The sequence below is a fragment of the Haliotis cracherodii genome, unplaced genomic scaffold, assembly GCF_022045235.1.
Source record: "Haliotis cracherodii isolate W230 unplaced genomic scaffold, xgHalCrac1.p SCAF_11, whole genome shotgun sequence".
Classification (NCBI taxonomy): Eukaryota; Metazoa; Mollusca; class Gastropoda; order Lepetellida; family Haliotidae; genus Haliotis; species Haliotis cracherodii.
Window position 1 is genome coordinate 42,642,419 of NW_027266266.1, and position 18,842 is coordinate 42,661,260.

Genomic DNA, 18,842 nt, shown 5'->3' on the forward strand with positions numbered 1-18,842 from the left:
GGTGTCCCCTGCCGTGATATTGCTGGAATATTGCTAAAAGCGGCGTAAAACCTCACTCACTCACTCACTCACTCACTCATGGAGTAATAGACTCATGGAGTTTTAGTTGATATTCTCTTTTTCAAACCTTTACAGAGATTATTTGTATCAATTTCTTGTTTTAGTCATGTTGTCTTGACGGGGATAGGGGCGGTTAGGTAGCCTAATGCAAGTTTTGCCTTGTCAAGCTGCAGTTTTAGTTTGGGTGATAGACATTGAAGAACACTTTTAGATAGGCCATTCTAATCCTCCAACAGATGTTACTACCATTGTTGCCCCACATTATGGTATGGATGGGTAGCCTTGTGGTTAATGTGTTTGCTCATCATGCCGATGACGAGGGTTCTATTCCCTACATTGGTACAATGTGTGAAGCCCATTGTAATATTGCTGGAATATTGCTAGACTAACATCTAGTCTCTGAAATGAACACATCTTACATAAAAAACAGTTGTTCAGTTATCTGAATAAAAATATAATAAAAAGGAGCCCAGTGACTCTCTTCATTTCCTGATACTGCAGTGATCTAGACTTGCCAAACATTATAGACTTGCATGGGATGTATTCGATATATATTTGTATCAGGGTCTGTAAGACAGACTAGAATATTGCTAAAAGTGGCGAAGACCATACTCGCTCGCCCACTTCTCTCATTGGTGACAGACTAACGGCCGGATCATATACTTTGGAAGTCTGCTCTTACTAAATACTTATAAACCCCTAGTGACTGTTTTGTTATTGATTTGATATAATTTCGAGTCATTCGACCAAATGGCCAATATACTCTAGGTCCCACATTAAATGTGTCTGGTCTCGGACCTGTGGAATTTTCAGCCTCTCAATGGTCAAACCCACTTTACAAGTTTTACCTTTCTAGGTGATCCAAGACTTTCTCTAGACTATCCCAGTGACAGGGATATTGTGGAGAAAGTCACTTCTAAGAGGTTATTCTTAAAAAGCAAGGCCCCTTAAAGATGATAGGATACCATCTATAGAGGCTTACCGTATTCGACGTAATAAGCGCCCCGCTCCAATAAAGCCCACGGCGAAATTTGATAATATATTGGCAAGTGAACAATCCCAATTAGAACCCCTTGCAACTGATCAATGTACACAAGACTTATTTATTCGTGTATAATACACACTTGTGTGTTATGTGCACGCTTAATTTTGGGCAATTTATTTCTGGAAAAATATATCTGTCGTACATGAACATTTCAGGCTGTCAGCACAAACCGCAAAATTTATCTTTCAACTGTTTTTTTCCCCACCAAAATAATGTTCTAATAACAGCCCCCTATCAGCATTAGAAATTGGCACTAGTCCTATAATCCTTGCCAAACTGCCCAATGATAAAGGTATCATAAGGACTAGTAGAAATTTGCCTTTTTTTAAGGGTTTTGCTATGTTATCATTATAAGGACTAGTGGACAAAAACTGTTAGTTTCTAACCCTGCCTATTCCTAATTTTGAGAGCGCCCTGGGGGGCTTATTACGTCCGTATATACATATGTGCATTTTAAACTCCTGCAGCGATACAGGAGTTGGCCAAAATTTGATACTAAAGAAGAAAAAATGTGCCAAGGAATTGGCAGTAGGGGGGTCAGGGTATTTGGAGAACTTGATATTTGATTAAAGTGTCCTCAGTAAGGTGTGTTGTGACTGAAACACAAAATAAGAATATATTTTATTGAAGTTTTTTTTTTTTCATTAACGTTATCACTTAATAGCCCTTTGATATGTTTGTGAAGAACAATAGATCTGTAAACAGTATATATCTTAGTTAGTGGAATAATATTCTGCTTTCTGAGTGAATCGGACAAAGGAGTTGTGTCCCTTGAGTGGAATACACAATTTCTGTAGTCAACTCCTAACTTGATTTCAGTATTTATTTGGCCATTTTGCACTTGTTGTTATTGAAGATATAATATTTGGCATGGTTTGTGAGGTATTTGTAAGACCCTGATGTAACGTACATGTTTTTTAGTCCTTACATCATGCTTTATGTCCAAATAGGCCTCATAAAGTTACAGACTCGTGGAGTTTTGGTTAATTTTGTCTTTGTCAAACCGTGACAGATTATTTGTATCAATTCCTCTCTTTTGTCATGTTGTCTTTACGGGGATAGGGGCAGTTAGGTAGCCTAATCAGCGGTAGAAACTAACATTTTTAGTCCACTAGTCCTTATAATAATATGTAGCAAAGAAAAATGGCAAATTTCTACTAGTCCTTCTGATACCTTAACTATTGGGCAGTTTGGCAAGGACTACAGGACAAGTGCCAATTTCTAACACTGCTAATATAAGATAAATTCATTGCAGCAGGATCACTCTGGGGACACATGGTTTTATGCGTCCCTCGTGAGGTTTTAACACAGGACACTTAAAGCCCCATGTACCCTGAGTGATCTGCTACAACTTGGATGCCATCACTTGAGGTTTGTAAGTGTATTTAAAACTCCTGCTACAATGCAAGAGTAGCCAAAAATCCAAAGAACAAAACATGAGCCCGCACTTGGGCTATAGTTGTGGCACAGTTTTTGGTAACTTGATATTTAATTAAGGTGTCCTCAGTAAGGTACGCTGTGCCTAAAACAGAAAGTAATAAAGTCTTGTATTGAAGTTTTATTTTCCATTAACATTATGACTTTCAATAGCTCTTTGATATGTTTGTGACGAGCTATACATCTGTAAGCAGTACATATGTTAGTTAATGGAATAACATTCTGCTTTCTGAGTGAATTGGACAAAGGAGTTATGTCCCTTGAGTGGAATATTAAATTTCTTTTATCAACTTGTTACTTGTTTTCAGTATATATATTTTGCCAAAACTCATTATGGAAGATGTAATGTTAAAATTAAAAAAGTGTGACCTTATTGCTTGCTTTGCCTGAAACTCTTTGAGTGCAAGTGCAAGTGTGCCCAAAATTGATTTAGTAAAGGAAACGTTACTGTGATGATGTGTTCCGGCAAGCTCCTTCCTAGCACGTGACACCTTCGTTCCACTCTTGGTAACATTGCTGCCACCAATGTGGGAGCGGCCATTACAAGAATCTTGAAATTTGCCCTCTCACCCCAAATGTAGTAACGTTTATACTTTTGTTCATTTCTTTGAGAATGCCATCATAGTTAATTTTTGAAAAGGTTTACAACTGACCATATTTCCAAGATGTATTTACCTTTTTGTCTGTTTAATTAGATTGGTTCGAGATTGCAGGCGAATGGAAAATCACTTAACTTCCCCCTTTCATTCTTGCTATATCAATTACATGATAGTTGGAATGAAATAGAAATTCAAATTGACAAACAAAGAAAATAATTCTGGCATAAGAGTATTCGGCGTCACGACTGTCATCACTTGCTTGTAAACATAATGATCAGTTGGTTGTGAGTTCAACTCCAGGCATGGTTGTGGTCATCTATCACTGTGGGGAGTTTTGACTGGTGGCAGCGATAGTAGATTAAGAACTTTGGGAGCAAACCTCAAGGACTCCTATAATTTTTATTATCTTACTCAGTATGACATTGACTTCTTTTATTTTTCAGAGTTTCTCCTCAATCCCTCAGGGAAGTCATATGTGTGTATCCTCCACGAGTATGTTCAACACACCATGCGAGTCCAGCCAAGATATATTTTCAAAGAAATGGGTAAGTTTGTAATCAGAGGGGCTATAAGGCTGTGATATAACAAATACAGTGTTGAAAGCAGTGTTAAACCAACTCACTCACTCACTATATAATCAGGGGGCACAGGTGGAAACCTGTGATTGTGGTCTCATATCCCGGTTCGCCCTGATTATGTTTCTAGGTTTGTCAGCACCATACCCGTGCTCCTGGGTTTCACCGAAGTGGTAAACATCTGAGACCCGCATCCCATGGGCTTTCCTCCAACATTAAGCTGACATGCCCGCGATATACAGGAATACTGTTAAAAGCGGCGTTAAATCCAACTCACTCTCTCACTCATTGAAGGTCAACTTTCAACCTCTTGCTTGCAGAAAGTGCCCTAACTCCCTACAGTGCTACAGTTGTGATAAATGATGTGGAGTATGGAGTCGGCTATGCATCCAGTAAGAAAGCCGCTAAACTTGAAGCTGGTAAGTTATCTCATCACAGACATCTTCCCGAGGCAAGAGAGTTAACTGACTTTAAAAGTCCAGTTTCTACACCTGCTGAACTTGGTAGGAATTCCTGGGCTCAACCGTAGCGCCACCTGTGGTTGTGGTTGTGCCCCTACTAAGCCTCTCTTATGGACCAATCAGATTCCATCACTTGCATTTCTTTCAAACAAAACGGTGGTGCCCAGTCAAGACGATCTTATCGGTAATCAAGATCTATGTTGTGATGAAACAGTCTTACATCGCGAAGTGCATCAAATCACGCGGGCACCTTTATTAAAAACATGAAATGGTTTGGAAAACATCTGTTGACAACAAGTTGGGGGTGCACATTCTTTGCAAATACTGCAATTGACCGAAATCTTCGCAACAGTTTACGAACCGGATTTCGATTTTGATGCACGATTTTGATTGAACTATGCATAGACTCGTTAGCCCAGCCAAAATGTAACTCCATAATACCAGCCTAGTTCGCCAAGGGTGGAAACTGGACTTTTATAGTCAGTTAACTCTCTTGCCTCGGGAAGATGCATCACAGAGGGTGACTGGGAGGGTTAACCGTTCTCAGTGTTTTCCATCAGCTCTTAGTAGGTCTGGCTTAAAGGATCGATAATCAGAATTGTCGTCGATGGGAAGAAACATTAATGATAATCGATATGAAAATTGTGTTGTCGATTATATCTTACATTAACTATTGTGATGAAATAAATTTTTAAGTTACCGAAGCAGACTTACTTTCCTCCACTGCCAAAGATGGAAAGCAACTGATTTCGTTCTTCCTCAAATGTCACCAGTGATGCGAAATAAGATGTTTTGTCTCTGAACTTTTTGTATATTTTCTGAAAGTAGGTTCTCCGATATTATGGATAATTGATCAATATTTAGTAAACAATTTTCGATCTGAAAGATCAATATGGATAGCCAGACAACTTTTAGAAGATATTTGAGTTAATAAGTAACATTTTTTTTAACAATTAGTAACGTTTTAGGGTGTGTGTCAGTGTAAATCTTATTGAACGGAGAAGGGGATGACTTCATTTTAGGGTGGGAGAAACCCAGGAGATACAAAAACTAATTCATCAACATTGAAATGAGAAGTGCAGGCAGTAAGACATCGATCTGTGATAAAAAGCACCATTTAAAGTTTGGGTCAATAATTTGGGACAAGCAAACCTTCGCTTGTCACGCCAAGACCTGGGTTCGAATCCCGACATGGGTACAATGTGTGAAGCCCATTTCTGGTGTCCCCCGCCATGATATTGCTGGAATATTGCTAAAAGCAGCGTAAAACCAAACTCACAAACTCACTCACTCACTAGTTGTTAAAGCGTTCGCTCATCACGCTGAAGACCCGGGTTCGATTCCCGCCATGGGTACAATGTGTTAAGCCTTTTTCTGATGTCAGCTGTTGTGATATTGCTGGAATATTGCTAAAAGATGCATAACACTTCACTCACTCACTCACTCACCCATGCTTGCTGTAAAAAATCATTGGATTGTCTGTTCCAGACTTGATTATTTACAGACTACTGAAAAATAGCTGGAATATCACTGAGTTTGGTGTTAAAAAACAAACAAACAAACAAACAAACACAAATTCAATAAGGGACACAAGTCCGCAGCAAATGATTTATGTTGTCATTGGTGATGCTTATCATGTACCTGTGACATTCTGTGTTCTAGCCAAAGACACCCTCAACATTCTCATTCCGGAAATGAACAAGGTCACAGATGACCAGAAAGGGGAGGGCGAGGATCTGTCGGTAAGTGTCCCAGTTCCCATCCTTGTACTCTGGTGGGAAGAATCCCAGGAACCCTTTGCTGTGCTTTTGCTACCTGCATGGACCCCAGCCGGATACTGTCCCCATGGACCCTAGCATGGTGATCTCTCTTCAGTGGCTGGCGATCTATAGCTCATTTTTATCGTGTATTGTTTCGTATGATGTTATATTTTTATGGCTAACTACTAGTTTTAGATATAATCTGTGATAAATCTAGTTATTTTACTGTTCTTTGTTGACAGGTTTTTATTTCGTATAAATATGTGTATTCTTAATGTACTTCTCGTCACGATATGGCTGAAATACTGCCGATTTGACGTTAAATCTTAACTCACTCACTGACTCACCTTTGCTGTGTACAGGAATGACTGATGAGGATTAGTTGCAATGTTGTGATGCTCATGATGGAACTCTGTTTCAGTTCTTTGATGAAATCAAGATTGAAGATCCTCGAATCTATGAACTGGGGAACAAAGCAGGACAGCCTAGCCCATATCAGATACTCTGTGAATGCCTTAGAAGGTAGGGCTGTGTATTTGGAATAAACCGTGTTTGAAATTAAGCATCAGTGTCAAGGGTTTACTTATATGAAAAGTGATAAACTGCCCCCTAACTCAAGTACTGTTCACAGTTTGCTTAAACCATAACTCGCTCGCTCACTCGCTTGCTCACTCGCCCACTCACCCACTCACTCACTCACTCACCCACCCACCCACCCACCCACTCACTCACTCACTCACTCACTCACTAGGCAGGGTAATTATTATTTTAAACATGTTCATCTCATCAAGTGTTTTTATATCTGTCACCTTATTTTGCACGGCTGCAACAAAGCCACTGCTACAAAATTTGAAAAAAATTAGGAAAGAGCCCTTAGATTTATTTATGAGGAATACAACAGCACACTTCCCAGTCTGCAATAGTAATAACCAAGCATTACAATCTCTTCCTATTTATTCGTCCTGTTATCAGTGAAAAACATGTTATTTCTACAAGGCCATCAAATTAGCTATTTGTTTAATACATTATAATTAACATAACTTGGGAAACTTTAATTTGATTTTGGGAATTTTTTATGACATTTGCTGCAGACTTGGGGCTGAATACGGCCTCTGAGCATGTCTGGATAAGTCCCTGCAAGTGTAAGACTGGGTTGATGTTGCAGGAACTACGGACTGGGTGAGACCCACTGCGAGATGGAGATGAAGCAACTTAAGCATCAGAAGAGCGAGTTCACCATGACTGTCGGCAAACACACGGCTACAGTGAGTGGAGCAACATCTCACAGTATACATTTCTTTCCCTCTTTGTGTGCTAAGTCTTCAGTCAGCCAGGCAGAGCATAGGGGCCCTTGCCTGAGGCCCTGCAATTCAGAGTTGCATCCCTTTGACACATCAGAATCCTATGATTGTGGGTTTGAATCCTGGTTCACCCTGATTATGTTTCTAGGTTTGTCAGCACCATAACCGTGCTTGTGATAAACCAAAGTGGAAAACATATAAAACCTGCATCACTTCAGGCTTTCCTCCCAAATCATGCTGACATGCCATGATATAACTAGAATGCTGTTCAAAGTGGGGTCGAGACCAACTCAATTACTCATCCTGGAGATTTTACTCAAGATGTTCATATGAAAAATGTGGTAGTCTTTGTGTTTTAATATACGACTCAAAAGAAGCAAGAGAATGCTGGACTATAGTCGTATGAAAATATCAGGGGTTCTTTAACTTCTTTTCAGTAGTATATAGGGGTATTGTAAGTCTCTGATATGGTAATCAAAGGAATAGGCACACCTACACAAGCATGAGTTTAATGAATATTCATGTGTTCTTGCAGTTAGATCACTATTTTTGTGTTCTTGAAGTTTGGTCCATATTCTTGTATTCTTGGAGTTTGATCAATACTCTTGATATCTTGGAGATAGATCAGTATTCTTGTGTTCTTTTGCAGGTGATTGCTAAGAATAAACGAGATGGGAAACAGAGAGCGGCACAAGCCATACTTCAGGTATGTCACACATACAGTTCTGTAAGGGGCAGTTGGGGTCAAGATGCCCTACACTAGGGACCGCCTCCCTGGTCTAGTGGATAGAGCGTCTGCCTGGTGTGTGGAAGGTCGGGGTTTGATTCCCATCTGCTTCATGCCTAAGAATGGTACTTGTTCTTATCCTGCCTGGTGATCGGCATTAGAAGCATATAAGATAAGGACTGGTTGGCTCCGAGTCAGCATGTAGCTATATGAGTGCAATAATCAATAAATTTCACCCTACACTATGAATCATATGAATCATTGCCCTAACTCCCTCACTAACATCCTCGATTATTTCAGAAACTGCATTCCCATGTGACCAGCTGGGGTTCACTGCTGAGACTTTATGGAAAATGTTCCGAAAAATATTTTGCAGAGAAGGTAAGAATTACGTCATGTTTATGAGCATGCATCTGTAAACTGGTCAGCTGAGTGGGGAGAAACTGAGGTCTTTTGTCAAACCTTGATCTGAACATGTCATGAATATCGCCATGCCCACACTCAGCAGCTGAGGTCTTCTGTCAAACCTTGATCTGAATATGTCATGAATATGGCCATGCCAATACCATCATCTTCAAATTTCAGACAGATTTGTTTTTTAATATGTATTCATACACTGTGAAAAGTTCAGAAGATTTCAGTCATTGATTCATCAAGCTTTCGGCACGTTTTGTAAGTGCAGTTACAGTTATGTGCAAAGTGAGCTAACCGTGTTATGAAATATATTTGTCTTCGCTCTGCCGTTGCCTTGAAGAGGAATCTCACTTCCTGGGTAACCATGGTAACCAAATGTACACCCATAATTGAACAAAATCTTTAGAATTGCTTTTTCTTGAATAATTGCATACTCTGGAATTTGAACTAGTTAATCATTACAGCCATCCGACGATTGTTTTGTTGTTACTTATTTGGGTGTAACAATTGTGGTATAAGATAATAGAATTGAACTGAAGTTCCTTTGGAGGCACATCACTGATGTCTATGTCCCTTATTGCTCTGACGTCACGTACCTGGGGTGATGACAGAACTGATGTCTATGTCCCTTATTGCTCTGACGTCACATACCTGGGATGATGACATAACTGATGTCTGTGTCCCTTATTGCTCTGACGTCACGTACCTGGGGTGATGACAGTTCTCACTGGCTGTTTCCAGAAAGACGAAATGAATATCAATGAGCTCCAAGCTCAGGTAAAAGCAAACCGTCCAAACAACGCCATTCTCGACAAGCTGAAGGAAGAAATGACCAGACTACACATGCAGAGGGTGAGTGGTGTCTTGGTACATGTGGGAAGGTTTTCTGCTGTATACATGATAAGGGCAAGACATTTCAAGCTATGTCTTCAAACCCCCAGTACCCAGGCCCATACCATCAGCCCCCAATTTTCAGTCCACAGCCCCAAGTCCCCAGTCTCTTGTCCCCCAGTACCCAGTCTCCTCTCTCGAATCCCTCAGTACCCAGTCTCCAACACCCCACTTCTCATTACCAAGTCTGCAGTCTTGTCTCCAGTCTCCAATCTGCTGTCTGTAGTCTCGCCTCCAGTCTCAGTACCCAGTCTCCAATCCCCCAGTCCTCATTACCCAGTCTGCAGTCTTGTCTCCAGTCCCCAATCTGCAGTGTGTAGTCTCGCCTCCAGTCTCAGTGCCCAGTCTGCATTCCTCAGTCTCTTGTCCCCCAGAACCCAGTCTCCTCTCTAGAATTCCTCAGTACCCAGTCTCTAATCCCCCAGTCCTCATTACCCAGTCTGCAGTCTTGTCTCCAGTCCCCAATCTGCAGTCTGTAGTCTCGCCTCCAGTCTCAATTACCCAGTCTGCAGTCTTGTCTCCAGTCCCCAATCTGCAGTCTGTAGTCTCGCCTCCAGTCTCAGTACCCATTCTGCAGTCTTCAGTCTCTTGTCCCCCTGTACCCAGTCTCCTCTCTAGAATCCCTCAGTACCCAGTCTCCAATCCCCCAGTCCTCATTACCCAGTCTGCAGTCTTGTCTCCAGTCCCCAATCTGAAGTCTGTAGTCCCGCCTCCAGTCTCAGTACCCAGTCTCCAATTCCCCAGTCCTCATTACCCAGTCTGCAGTCTGTAGTCTCGCCTCCAGTCTCAGTACCCAGTCTGCAGTCCCCAGTCTCTTGTCCCCCTGTACCCAGTCTCCTCTCTAGAATCCCTCAGTACCCAGTCTCAAATCCCCCAGTCCTCATTACCCAGTCTGCAGTCTGTAGTCCCGCCTCCAGTCTCAGTACCCAGTCTCCAATCCCCCAGTCCTCATTACCCAGTCTGCAGTCTGCAGCCTCGTCTGCAGTCTCAGTACCCAGTCTGCAGTCCCCAGTCTCTTGTCCCCCTGTACCCAGTCTCCTCTCTAGAATCCCTCAGTACCCAGTCTCAAATCCCCCAGTCCTCATTACCCAGTCTGCAGTCTGTAGTCCCGCCTCCAGTCTCAGTACCCAGTCTGCAGTCTGTAGTCTCGCCTCCAGTCTCATTACCCAGTCTGCAGTCTGCAGCCTCGTCTGCAGTCTCAGTACCCAGTCTGCAGTCCCCAGTCTCTTGTCCCCCTGTACCCAGTCTCCTCTCTAGAATCCCTCATTACCCAGTCTCAAATCCCCCAGTCCTCATTACCCAGTCTGCAGTCTGTAGTCCCGCCTCCAGTCTCAGTACCCAGTCTCCAATCCCCCAGTCCTCATTACCCAGTCTGCAGTCTGCAGCCTCGTCTGCAGTCTCAGTACCCAGTCTGCAGTCCCCAGTCTCTTGTCCCCCTGTACCCAGTCTCCTCTCTAGAATCCCTCAGTACCCAGTCTCAAATCCCCCAGTCCTCATTACCCAGTCTGCAGTCTGTAGTCTCGCCTCCAGTCTCAGTACCCAGTCTGCAGTCTGTAGTCTCGCCTCCAGTCTCATTACCCAGTCTGCAGTCTGCAGCCTCGTCTGCAGTCTCAGTACCCAGTCTGCAGTCCCCAGTCTCTTGTCCCCCTGTACCCAGTCTCCTCTCTAGAATCCCTCAGTACCCAGTCTCAAATCCCCCAGTCCTCATTACCCAGTCTGCAGTCTATAGTCCCGCCTCCAGTCTCAGTACCCAGTCTCCAATCCCCCAGTCCTCATTACCCAGTCTGCAGTCTGCAGCCTCGTCTGCAGTCTCAGTACCCAGTCTGCAGTCCCCAGTCTCTTGTCCCCCTGTACCCAGTCTCCTCTCTAGAATCCCTCAGTACCCAGTCTCCAATCCCCCAGTCCTCATTACCCAGTCTGCAGTCTGTAGTCCCGCCTCCAGTCTCAGTACCCAGTCTGCAGTCTGTAGTCCCGCCTCCAGTCTCAGTACCCAGTCTCCAATCCCCCAGTCCTCAGTACCCAGTCTGCAGTCTGTAGTCTCGCCTCCAGTCTCAGTACCCAGTCTGCAGTCCCCAGTCTCTTGTCCCCTTGGTATCCAGTCTCTTCTCTAGAATCCCTCAGTACCCAGTCTCCAACACCCCTGTCTTCAGTACCCAGTCTGCAGCCTCGTCTGCAGTCTCAGTACCCAGTCTGCCATCCTCAATCTCTAGTCCCCCAGTACCTTGTCTCCAATCTGTAGTCTCGTCCCCAGTACCAAATCTGTAGTCTCTTGTCCTATGTCTCAAGTGGCCAATCCCAAACTCCAATCCAGATAACACTGACCAAAGACCCTCAATCAAAAACCCTCTAAGCCAAATCCTCGAGCCTCACTGTTATAGGTAAAAACATAATAATATAATATATGCATAATCACCAACTCTCTTCATTTCACATTTTAAATTCTGATTAATCTGTGTTATATTTCTTCCAGGGGGCCATCCAATCCAAAGGCAAACTGCATCTTGAGACCACCGAACTGCCAGCCAAAGTTCCAAGCCTGGACTTATAAACTGTGTCTTTTTATCTTTCACTGCCAGTATAACCCTCTGAAGAACATATTCCTATTTTATGCAATTAGTCTCTTTTATATGCCATTTTGTTGCATAATGTGAAATATCAATTTGCAGGAGTGGACTGTCATATTGTTGGTGCCAAATTTGCTTTTATGTAACTACGGTAACACATTCAGCAGACATTATGAGGAATTGATGGAGAACGCAGATGAATCTGGACACCTCAGAAAGGAAAGGTCACCTGGAATACTAAAGTATTAAATCATAAATGACGTATCGAAGTCTTGCTATCAGGAAGGACAGTTTCAAGGTCTAGACGAACAGTACTCGAAGGAAACATGTCAATTTAATTCTGTCTGATACCTTAACTGTCATAATTTGTGCCCTTTCCTGGTGGTCTCTCCATGTGCAATCTCTGGTACTGTTCTGAAGACTAAGCAGGAACATTTCATGATCATATGCTGATATTCAGTTCAAAGTGTGCAGCAAATGTCAGTTTTGGATTTATGAAAAGTTTATCAATGAAACCGTTACTGGCATTACGCCTAGCATTGTCATTAACTATCATTTATCATTTTGGATGATCTGATCACCCAGTGCCCAAGGGGGCACGGGTGGCCCAATTGTCTAAGGTGCCGCGATTCGCTGTGCAGAGTTGCGTCCCTTGGGCATGCCAGAAACCTATGATTGTGGGTTGGAATCCCGGTTCGCCCCGATTATGTTTCTAGGTTTGTCAGCACCATACCCGTGCTCGTGGGTTTCACCGAAGTGGTAAACGTCTAAGACCTGCATCACTTCGGGCTTTCCTCCCACATTAAGCTGACACGCCGCGATATAACTGGAATACTGTTAAAAGTGGCGTTAAACCCAACTAACCCACCCAGTGCCCAATGATAGTATCTCAATAAGCACCAGGGGCACGGTTGTTTTAGGTGCCGCAATTTACTGTGCGAAGTTGCGACCCTGGAGCACACCAGAAATCTATGATTGTGGGTCCGAACACCTGCCTGTTGGTTGCATAAAAGCGGTCAACCTCTGAGACCTGCATCACTTCGGCCTTTCCTGACACGCTGTGATATACTGTTAAAAGCAGCGTTAAACCAACTCGCTCACTGAGCACCCAATATGGCCTCTTGTGAAACACCCCAATGTGGGGCTCCTGGTAAGAATTGGTTGGTACACTGCAACCTATTGGTAGTAAGAGGCATCTAATTTGATGTTTGGTCAGGGTCGGTGGCTTGCTTCATTGCATGTCGCGGATCATTGCTCATAATATCAATCACTGGATTGTCTTAAGTGTGAGTTATTTTCAGGCTGATGTCATATATCTGGAATGTTGCTGAGTGTGGCATTAAACACAAACAAACAAAATATCTATCTTTTGCAACACTAATTTATCTGGTTGGACACATAAGAAGGTGTCTGATGCAAACTCCTGACTTAAAGCTGCAATGTTGTGTCAAGATGAATGCAGTACATGTCATTGTGAGATATGTATATATAGAGCTATATCAAAGGTGAGTCTGTTGTAAGGCTGACTGGAGATGTATTGTTAACTTACGATGGTGTATATCAATGATGTTTGATTACATGGAGAGTACAATCCAGTCCAGCTCTTCACTGGGTTTCCCGGGATACAGGGTTTAATGGAAACACGGTAACACTGACAAATCAAAACAAGCCCAATCAGTGCCAAGTTTAACAGATGATTCAGCAGTCTTCTTCCAGGAATTGTTGTGAATTACCACAGGGATTATCTGGATCAGAGGCTGATATTCCGGTGACGATATTCCATCCCTACAGCAAATGTCAGTAAAAATTACCAATTGGAATTGAGATTATTCCTAAGTCATGTTATTATAGTTATAACTGATGTTATGGCACTGCAGAAGTGACTTATATTTTGCTAACAAGAGGACCAATAAAGATACTTTGATGCATAGTTTTACATTATTCCGTGGAAGGCAATGTTAAATGCTAAAAACTAAAAACAAGTCACAGTTTTCGACCAAATAACTTTTTTCAAATTGGCCAGCCAAGGAATCCGAGATAAATCCCTGGCCTAGAAATATGCTTTGTTACATGGAGATTTATTTGAACCCATTCCCATTACTCCTAACATCCACTGGGGTCTTGTGCCAAGCAACTTTCATATGCAGTGCATAGCCATTAGGCGATGAAAAGTTGGAAATATGTCTCATCATTGTTCAAGGAGTTTTTTACGTGAAGTCATATGAAGTGTTTTTTTGTTTAGTTTAGTCAATAATTTTGTGGGCTGTATATAGGTGTTAAAAGTCTGGTTTTGATATTAGTTTTAACTGAAGAGTCTCTTGCCTCTTGTTACTATATATTGCTATCTATAATCAAAGTTTTTAGTACCCAGAATGAGAATCCAGATTCACAGTATTGATGTACTGGGTATATGAATCAGCATTGATTTTTGAAGGTTTCTGCAGGATTGCGTGATGTGTGTGATGGTATTATACGACAGTGATATAAGGTAATTCAGTTCTTTTATTATAATAATAATAATAATAATAATAATAATGATAGATCTGTAAAGCACCAAATCTATTACCCCGGTCAACTGATCAGTTTGCACTCGATATTCAATCACATCTCCCTGGAGAGTATACAACCCAAGTTGTGGTGATGTGCTAGAAGGTCAAGAGTAACGTTTACCATCTCTGCCCACAAAGATCAAGAAAAGGAGGCTGAAAGGAAGACTCGAGAAACTGGTGACCTGGTCAATTTGAAAATAGGCTTCTGATGGGAAACATTTTGTTCATGGCCTCATTCCTGTGTTCCGTTAGTATCACAAGTATGGTGATTGACTGTGTATGTATATTGAGCTTTACAGTTATTTATTGTCATGATTCATCACCTAATTCCAGCTTGCACCCCGACATATCCAACTTACTTGTGGCCATTTTTTCGTATTTTCTAAATAGTATTATCAATGTTTGTACTCGATTGAATGTTGCTTCTTTCCATGTCATATGTCAGTTTTCCGCTACCAGGCGATATTGTGAAAAACTATTGTATTATTACCATGTTCCAGTATATACCAAGATGTTTATTATATTCAAGCCCATATGACCTATATTAGATGGAAATATATATGTAACATGCACGAGGTTACATGTCACCTCCGAGTTGGAAATGCGAAGTAAATATTTAGTAAAGGTACAGTTTGTTTCTTCATCTTTTAACATACACAGTTGGCAAGGTATGATATTTTTACCTAACAAGTCACTAAATTAATCTCTCATATCTTCATATAAAGGGCATGTAATATGACATGATTCTCGTCTTCAAGAATGTTACATTCTATGCTGAAAGTGTAAGCATTACGTGATGTGCATAGTGCTCTGCCAACATTTGTGTTCCCAAGTGAGTTAAACCTGAGAAAATTCAAATTTAAGTAAGGATGTTATCTGTAATGGAAGTTATTTTAGTTATTTAAGACTCACATTCTAAAAGAGATTTAAAAGAGGTGTAAAATAGTATGTACCATGTTCTATTTATTACATGCCCTGCTCCAAAAAGAGCCCCTATTGTTTTGAAAATTAATCTCAAGTGTCCTTTGTTGAGAATAATGTAAGATATTTCCTTACCTTTAGTTTTTAGTACTGACTAAAGAATTTGGAAGCTTAGCCTTCTTGAAATGGTGTGTAATAGGTCTGAATCAACCATTTTAAAATCTAAACGTGTTTCTTATCCTGAGTGCTTGATAAAGAATTTGGTAGATTACTGTGACACAGAATTTTGTACTTTTGTATCCAGTGGCAGGGGCAGTCGGGTAGCCTCGTGGTTAAAGCGTTCGCTTGTCACACCGAGGATCCGAGTTCGATTCCCGACATGGGTACAATGTGTGAAGCCCATTTCTGGTGTCCCCCGCCGTGATATTGCTGGAATATTGCTAAAAAACGGTGTAAAACCAAACTCACACACTCACTATTCAAAACAGAATCAAACCCTATCATTTGAGCCTGGGAACTGCAGTGTTCTGATCAAATGCACCTAGATACCTTGCATGTCTAAGGTGCTGCAATGCCACGTGTACTGGTGCATCCCTTACACATGCCTGATACCAAAGATCTTGGATGCGAATCTTGGTTCTCCCTGATTTTGTTTCCAGGTTTATCAGCACCATACCCATGCTCGTGGGTTTCACTCAAGTGTAATCTGTAAACGTGCAAGACCTGCATCACTTCAGGCTTTCCTTCCCACATACTAATGGGATACTGTTAAACGTCGCGTCCAAGATTATTGCACTTATATAGCGACTTGCATGCACGTGTGTGTGTGTGGATTGTACTAGTCCGGACTGATGATGATTTATAGTGCTAGCCCACTGAGATAACATGCCGAAGGTTAACATGAATACCCCACTCAGACACAGTATACTGACTCCGAGCCGACCAGTCCTTGTTTTAGCCCCTTCATGCCGAGAGCCAGACAGGGTAAGAACAAGTACCATCTTTTAACGTCTTTTTGTATGACGCGGCCGGGAATCGAACCCCGGACCTTCCGCTCTCCGGGCGGACGCTCTACCACTAGACCACGGCGGCGGTCTCCCTCATTCGTGAGAACATGATGTGTATTAATGGATTGATTATTGACAGCGTCTGGTGAGTACATGTATTGCCAACTGTCCCTTTCAGAGGTCATATTCTCAGCTGATATTAATGATTTCTATAGGTAATTGCAGAGCACAGTTCCAGAGACGTATTTGCACGGTAAGGAATAAGCTGCACAAACCTCAACTCATTTCAGAGACATTTCAGATTGTTTTTTTGGTTCTTCAGAGAGTTCATTGAATATGTTGACGTGTGTTTGTTAAACTTGTCTTGTCATCTCCCCTATTGAAACCTATTGTCTTGCAGCTTACGTTAGTTTAACATAATGTATGAACAAGTTTTTTGGGTGAAAATTGTAACTTTGCATATAGTGGAATGAAGAATATAGTGCTTTAAGTTTTGTTTTTTTCAACATTGAATTTGTTTAGTGTTGGCTAAATGTGTAAACTGATTTAAGAAAAATGTCATGCCCTAAACTGATTTTTCTAATTTTCATTCTTATATATTAATGCCTGGGGAAAATTTATGTGCCATTCTTTCTTTTTCTGTTTAAATGCCAAATTTTCCAAGTATCATTTGGATAAATGTCTGGAAAAAAGGAATCTGATGCAATGTGTTTTTCTTTAAAAAAAAATCACCCCCCCCCCCCCCCCCCGAATATTAAATGGCTGAACCCTCATACACTACTCCACTACTCCCTAGTGGGGTACTCCGAGTGGCTAGATGGAGACTGAATGAAACAAATTACTTGGATAAGTTGTCATGAAAATATTAGTCAGTTGCCATGGGACTAGCATTTCCGCTATTTTTCAAGTTCAAATGAATGTAAGTGAACATTTTATGAATTGTTTTGTAAAATTATAACATGTCTCAATGGTTGAGTAGTATGCCATGTGATGCAAAGAAACGGGAAAACAAACGTTATTCAAATGACTGTTGTCACAAAACATGCCAGATAATAAGTGTCAGTTTCTGCTTTTCAATATGATTGTCATTTTGTAAACTAAACAAATTTGTTTGTCAGAAGATTAAAAACAGGATTTCATTTTACAAAGTGGCTATTTAATTTGGAAATTAGACGTTAACGGCGTATCTGCCAATATGTATCAAGTCATAGAGAGCATTGGCTTCCCACCTGATGGGCTTTATTTGTTTTGCCCCCATGGCTACAGTTTGTATTATCAGTTCTTTGTGTTCCCTACCTTTCAATGAATAGAGCTAAACAGGCATAAAAAATTCTTACCTACTTATTTGTGTGTGTCTTTTTTTTTTATAACGATTTATCTGTTATCATTATAACAACCTTCACTCTTTACTTGGGATTACCATTGTGATGATATCGCAATAGTTTTGACATTTATTGCGTTAATTGGGGCACGGGTGGCGCTTAGACATCGCAATTCACTATGCGGAGTTGCACACCTCTGGTCATTCCAGAAACCTTTGGTCGTGGATAGGAACCCCGGTTCACCCCGAAGCCCATTTCTTGTGTCCCCCGCCGTGATACTGCTGGAATATTGCTAAAAGCGGCGTAAAACCATACTCTCTCACTCACAAAGGTACGTCTACCTTCAGATGTTTCAAATTCCCTGTGTTGGTTCAGCAAGATGTCAAGGCTTGAGACAATAGACATTCCTTGTTCCCTTGAAATTGACCTGCCCTTCCCATTTTTGCAAGTAACAAGACACGGCCCCAACGACACGGAGAATACCTTCTAGTTAATGATGTACATATGTATGGTGTGGACTCTCCACCCAACAGGGGCACGGGTGGCCCAGTCGTCTAAGGCGCCGCGATTCCCTGTGCAGAGTTGCGTCCCTTGGGCACTCTTCGAAACCTATGATTGTGGGTTCGAATTCCGGTTCGCCCCGATTATGTTTCTAGGTTTGTCAGCACCATACCCGTGCTCGTGGGTTTCACCGAAGTGGTAAACGTCTGAGACCTGCATCACTTGGGGCTGACACGCCGCGATATAACTGGAATATTGTTAAAAGCGGCGTTTAACCCAACTCACTCACTCACTCACTCCACCCAATAGAAGGTTACAACATAGACCATCTTATATGGTCTCTGGTTACAATAAATAATTTTGCGTTGCAGGTGGTTGAGAGAAAACGTTTTTGACATTTTGTAACGTGACGACCGGTATGGCATGCACAAGAAGCTTGCATGACGCAAGTGGATCATAGTTTGCCCAGAACAATCAAGAGTAAAATAGAAAATAACTTCATGAGTCGATATTTGGCGATATGTCTGATGTAAAGGTCAGTAAAAATCCCATATTGGAATAAAAAATACCCGATCCAGGTTAAGATAGTTATAACCAATGTTATTGCTTTTTAGAGTTTTATCCCTTAGCTGTACCAGGATGAGCTAGTTGTGCGTTCGACACCCAGATTCATCCAGGTTATGACCCCTGGCATGTCATCTCACCTGT

At 41.7% G+C, this 18,842-nt stretch overlaps 1 protein-coding gene across 2 annotated transcripts in view; it reads left to right on the forward strand.

Annotated features, from left to right (window-relative positions):
- Nucleotides 1-17,614, forward strand: part of LOC139456526 (microprocessor complex subunit DGCR8-like) — a 34,680-nt gene extending 17,066 nt beyond the window's left edge. For both annotated transcript variants that reach the window (XM_071238295.1, XM_071238296.1), the window contains exons 10-18: nucleotides 3,585-3,686; nucleotides 4,037-4,135; nucleotides 5,840-5,919; nucleotides 6,359-6,459; nucleotides 7,103-7,202; nucleotides 7,888-7,944; nucleotides 8,266-8,346; nucleotides 9,121-9,231; nucleotides 11,741-17,614. In XM_071238295.1, the coding sequence (XP_071094396.1) occupies nucleotides 3,585-3,686; nucleotides 4,037-4,135; nucleotides 5,840-5,919; nucleotides 6,359-6,459; nucleotides 7,103-7,202; nucleotides 7,888-7,944; nucleotides 8,266-8,346; nucleotides 9,121-9,231; nucleotides 11,741-11,818 (809 nt within the window). In that variant the 3' untranslated portion in view covers nucleotides 11,819-17,614. The remainder of the gene's footprint in view (nucleotides 1-3,584; nucleotides 3,687-4,036; nucleotides 4,136-5,839; nucleotides 5,920-6,358; nucleotides 6,460-7,102; nucleotides 7,203-7,887; nucleotides 7,945-8,265; nucleotides 8,347-9,120; nucleotides 9,232-11,740) is intronic.
- Nucleotides 17,615-18,842: the final 1,228 nt, after the last annotated feature.